This window comes from Notothenia rossii (genome assembly GCF_949606895.1).
Source record: "Notothenia rossii genome assembly, chromosome: 1".
NCBI lineage: Eukaryota > Metazoa > Chordata > Actinopteri > Perciformes > Nototheniidae > Notothenia > Notothenia rossii.
The window spans coordinates 6,729,702-6,735,547 of record NC_136912.1 but is presented as its reverse complement, the minus strand read 5'-3'; the positions used below and the strand labels follow the sequence as shown (position 1 = coordinate 6,735,547).

The window sequence follows — 5,846 nt, the reverse complement described above, 5'->3', positions numbered from 1 at the left end:
ATATTCTACTTTTACTGAGTAACATTTTGAATGCAGGACTTTTACTGTAACAGAGACAGAGTATTCCTACACTCTGGTACTTCTACTTTTACTCAAGTACAAGATCTGAGTACTTCTACTTTTACTCAAGAACAAGATCTAAGTACGTCTCCCACCTCTGAAAGCTCTGCTGATCAACACTCAAGTCCAGAAGGTGGCAGCAAATGCATTTCAAAGCTGTTTGACATCCGCCAACAGAAGGAGGAAGAGGAGGAAGAGAAGAATGGTGTACTATTTTAAGAAATAAAAACATTTGATCTGAAGGTATCAGAGTTGTTATAGTAGGACTATTGTATTAGACTGCATTAGATGTATTAGTGCAAGCAAAAAACTGGCGAGTATATTTCTTTAAATATTGTATATCGAGCATTTATTTTAATAATATAATTAAACTTCTATATTATGTTTAGGATATAAGATGACACATGTTGCAGGTCCTACAATTACCCAATAAGGCAAGCTGTACAATAACTTTACCCACATTGACAAAAGCACCACTTTCTTTAAAATGTGGGGAGAGTAACTGCAATGGAAATGAATTAAAGAGTATTGAGCATTACATGTTAGTTTCCCTGCAGTTCAACCTGTAGTCTCTGAGTTCAACAAGCACAGATATTAAGGTTTTCTGCAGAGAATACACGAGCTCTCCTAAAATCATGAATTAAATAATGAACTACATCTTCTTCAATATTATTCCCCCAACTTGGGTTTATAAAATATAATAATATATATAATAAAATGAAAGTATCAGTAAGATTATTACCTGAGAGAAACTGTGAGAGTAGTCCACATGTTGAAAGCTGTCTGTAGAATGTGAGGAGAAACGAAAAGTGGGCGGAGTCTCGGGTTTATTTCCGTTCAGTTTGGCGGGTTATTTTGTCGATCTCAGGCCCAATCCCAAACCACGCCCTACACCCTCCCCCTACACACTCCCCCTCCGTGACGGAGTGAACTCCATGGAGTGACACTCAGCTCAACGAGGCTCCCTCCTGTCAGATGGAGGGAGTAAATACAGCGGCAATCTTTGGGACAAACTTCCCTCTCTCCGGCAGAAACAGGAAATGCCGTAAATGTGTGTAACAACGGTTTCAAATCAGCATCTCATACATACAAGTACAACACACACAAACATACAATTAATGTCTAAAAATAAAACTCCAAACATCTTTAATTAATTGTTTTGGTAAAGCTCTTTTAGTTTTAAACCTGATTCTTAGTGTTTGCAACCGTCTTTAAATATACACAACTTTATAATAAAATGCACACAAGATCTGAGTACTTCTACTTTTACTCAAGTACACGTTCTGAGTACTTACCATAGGTACTTACTTGTACTCAAGTACAATATCTGAGTGCTTCTACTTGTACTCAAGTACACGTTCTGAGTACTTCTCCCTCCTCTGGGATTCATATTACTGTTTCATTAATGTGTGTGTTGCATTTTACTGCTGTCGATGTTTAAGGTTGTGCTCATTGTTCCTTCTTTAAGGCTGTTTAATCTACAGCAGTGCATTATATTCAATAAGATCACATGTCTTGTAGCATCCTGTCAGACTTTGAGAGTTTCTCAGAAGAACACCCTTCAGCTTTGTGATGATTCGTTTCCCAGCTGATCGCGTGCGCACTTGTGTGGCATTGTTTGGGATGACCTAATTAAAATAGCGTCCCCCAAGTAAAAAATATCCCCACTACGCCACTGTAGGCTATATATATATTTATTTTTATAGTATATATATACTAACTGTGCTTTCCCCCCCAAAAAAGTTGTACATTAAAGAAGTGAAGTACATGTTATGTTCTAAAGCCGTGGAGGGCGGTAGTTTATAAACCAAAGAGTAACCGCCCTTACGGGACGCACTAATAAGTAAAGCGAACGCACCCGCAAGGACACCTGGCCTCCTATTGGTTGAGGGATTTTGACAGGGTTGTTGCACAACAGATCCGAGCGCGCACAGAAGAAATCTGAGGTTACCTACTGTAACCCCAGCTTCTATGAGTAAATGGCGCAGCCCTCTAAGGCAGGGGTTCTCAAAGTGCGGCCCGCGGGCCAATGGCGGCCCTCGGAAATGTTTCTGGCGGCCCGCGATAGTTAACCTGTTAAACCCCAAGTACAGTAAAAAAAAAAAAAAAATTTTTTTTTTTTTTTTTTTTAACAGACATTGCTCCAGATAACAAACCGTACATCAAAACATGTAACAACAAACAACTAAACAAAACGTAATGGGGGAGGGGGGGGGGGGGGGTGGATGCAAGGATGACTTCCTAAGACAGCTGATTGTGACATACACAGGACATTACATACACAATACATTATACATTACACAGGAGATGCCATATTGACAGGGTTAGATAGGAGAGCTGCGGACAGTGAACCGCAATCCTCCTGTCTCCCCTCAAAATCCCCCAGCAGAGAAGCTGCACGCTCCATGTTCAGTAGGTCCAGATACTCCCTCAGCCATGAGTCCCTAGTAAAGCAGGCTGGTTTGCGTTCCTTCCAGTTTAATAGGACTTTAATAGGAGTCTTTTTGTGGCTAAACAGGCCAATGTCCAGAGCCGATCGGTAGTCCTTGCAGGATTGCCATCTGGCTTGAGACCCAGTAGACATGCAATGGGACATGTAGGGAAATTAACTTTTAAAGATTCAGACAATAAGGATATTACTTCTGACCAAAGTTTTTTTTACCGCTGGGCATTCCCAGAGTAGGTGCAACAATGTACCTCGCTTGCCACATTCATGCCAGCATAAATCTCTGTTTATTGTCCGTCTTGGATTTTGTAACAGGGGTGATGTAAGCTCTATTGAGAATTTTGAACTGTATGATCCTGAATCTTACACATTTAGAAGAGAAAATAGCTGACTGCCAAATGGAGTTCCATTGCAAAGCAGACAGAGAGATATTCAAGGTATGCTCCCAGGACAGTTGGACAGGAGAATAGGTATTCGGGGCAGCCCTAGATAATAATTTATAAATGTTAGAGACCACACCTGATGATATGATTGCTTTCTTGAGGCGCTGGTCCTCTTCCATACATGAAGCAGGCATGGCTTATTTATTGATGGTCCATCAATCCATTTTTGTGCAAAAATCGGAGAAACTAAATGATAGCATTATGGTAGCCACCGGAGGCTAGCGCAGCTTCCGGTTCCTCTACGCGTCACTCTCACTCCTTATTTGGTAACCTGAATCTCGCAAATCTCGCGAGTTGCAGTTAAGCGGAAAATCTGTTGTAAGTTATCAGAAACGGGAGTTAGCTAGCGATTTTAGCTAGTCACTGTCTGTAGATAACGCAACTTTGTGTCCTCTGAGACTGAAGGAGATGTTGCATTGTTTTTGTTGCCTTCGTTGTAGTTTTATGTGTATTTTGGATTTAATTTAGGTTAACTTCCAGTTCCGTTTGCATGCTTTTATTTTGAAGGCGAGATAACGTGTTTGACAGGAAGTTGTGGTGGCATCGGAGACAACTTGACAGATAAAGTAGTGTCTGCTATGTAACGGCAGAGAAAGAGTGTGTGTTTGCGTGTGTGGTTAAGTATATGAACGCACACAAAAGTCCGGTTATACAATAATAAAACAACAAGCTGTCTCTCCCAACGTCCACACTCAGGCACACTGTTATTTCCACTGAATACCCCCAGCGCGAGCATCCCCAAACTCACTCCCTGATTGGATGCACGTCCCAAAGGCGGCAAAGTGTTCACGTGAACATCGGAAACAAAATTTGTTGGAAGTTTTCGTTGTGTAAGCGAGATGGAGGAGCCAGGGCCGTCGCGTAAAAAACGTTTTGTCAGTGAGGAGAAAAGGAAGTTCCAGGAGAAATGGAGCAACGCTTACTTCGTTTTACCTCAGGGGTCGGATAAAGTGATATGCCTCATCTGCAAGCAGGTGAATGCAATGCTCAAGGAGTATAACATAAAACGCCATTATGATACCAATCATAAAATGTATGACAAGTTCATGGGCAAGGAGCGCAGAACTAAACTTGAACAACTTCAAAGAGGTTTAACTGCCCAGCAGTCAGTTTTCACAAATCTTGCAAAATCCGGTGAAGCTGTAACACAGGCTAGCTATGTGGTAGCTCACGAAATTGCCAGGCGGAGCAAGCCGTTCAGTGATGGAGAATTCGTGCGAGACTGCATTTTGAAAGTGGCTGACATTGTATGCCCTGAACAAAAGTCAAAGTTCCGTGACATAAGTTTATCGAATGACACAGTGACACGACGAATCGAAGATCTGGCCAATGATCTCAAAGAGCAATTGGGACTACGTGTGGAAGGCCTAGGCAAGGGGTCCTTTTCTATAGCACTGGATGAGAGTACAGACATTTCTGATACTGCACAACTGCTGATTTTCATTCGAACGGTCACGGAGGACTTTGAAATAGGCGAGGAACTGCTAAGCATGGAGAGTATCAAAGACAGAACAAGGGGAATCGACATTTGTGATGCTGTGTGTCGTAGTCTCGATGCATACAATGTGGAGCTGACATCCATGTTCGGTGTCACAACAGATGGAGCGCCAGCCATGGTCGGGAGAAAGGCGGGCGCTGTCTCTTTGCTCAGCGACAAAGTGGCCAATAACGGAGGTGAGAAGACAGTGAATTTCATAAAGTCCAGAGGTCTGAATCACCGTCAATTCAAAACTTTTTTGGTGCAATCAGAGGCTGAATTTGGTGACGTCATATACTTCACTGCTGTCAGGTGGCTGAGCAGAGGTGCCACACTGAAGCGTTTTTTTAATTTGAGGAAAGAAATCGCTGAGTTAATGCAATCAAAAGGACAAGATCTGCCACAGTTAAGTGACACTGAATGGCTTTGTGACCTAGCGTTCCTTGTTGACCTGAACACCTTTCTCAGCGATCTCAATGTGAAGCTGCAGGGCCATGGGAAGCTCATTTCCACATTGTTTGAAAGCGTCAAAGCTTTCCAGCGAAAACTTCAACTAGTGCAGGGACAGCTCAGAGAGGGGGATCTAACCCATTTCCCCACCTGCAAGGTGCTCGCAGGTGAATGTGACGTTTTACATCACCTGTGTTCAGACAAGAACCACAACCTCATGGGAAAACTCCAAGAGGAATTCCACCACCGCTTCTCGGACTTCAGTGACCACGAGAAGTCATTCAACCTATTCCAAGATCCCTTCACATGTGCACCCGAAGAAGAGCCTGCAGAAATGCAGTTCGAGCTCATCGACCTGCAGGAGAGCTCTGAGGCCAGAGCAGCATATCGAGACAAGAATCTCATCGAGTTCTACAAAGGACTTTCCCCATCTACGTACCCTGCACTTCGCCAACATGCCATCAGAATGGCCTCTCTGTTCGGAAGCACATACATTTGTGAGAAAACCTTCTCCACCATGGCCATCAACAAATCCCAGCTGAGATCCAGGCTGACGGATGCCCATCTACATGCTTTCCTTCGTATAGCAACAACGGAGATGGAACCGGACATCAAAGGAATAGTAGCCAACAGACGACAGCACCATAAATCCCATTCAAAGTAGGAAAAGGTATGTTGATGACAGGCAATAATAGCCGATTTGTGTTACAAATACAACAACAATAATAATAACAATGATGATGATGAATACTGTGTTATTGTGGTCTTTGGTAAGCTTCTATTTTAAAAGTCTCTTTCTCTCCCTCCCCCCTCTCTGTCTCTCTGTATTTGTCTTGCAGAGACTATCCTGTGGTGCTTGAGTAGCTGGAATTGGTTCTGAAACAGGGCCCTGCTGATAAGACAGGAAATCCACAGCATATCACTAACTCCAGCGCAATACTCTCTGTGTGTGTGTGTGTGTGTGTGTGTG

The 5,846-nt window shown here is 42.9% G+C and overlaps 1 protein-coding gene across 1 annotated transcript; it reads left to right on the top strand.

Moving 5' to 3' along the window:
• Positions 1 to 3,788: 3,788 nt before the first annotated feature.
• Positions 3,789 to 5,846, top strand: LOC307022787 (general transcription factor II-I repeat domain-containing protein 2A-like; the record flags this gene model as incomplete). Its single annotated transcript, XM_079655679.1, has 2 exons — positions 3,789 to 5,546; positions 5,716 to 5,846. One exon carries the CDS (start codon positions 3,789 to 3,791, stop codon positions 5,538 to 5,540), a length of 1,752 nt encoding a protein of 583 aa, XP_079511805.1. The 3' UTR covers positions 5,541 to 5,546; positions 5,716 to 5,846.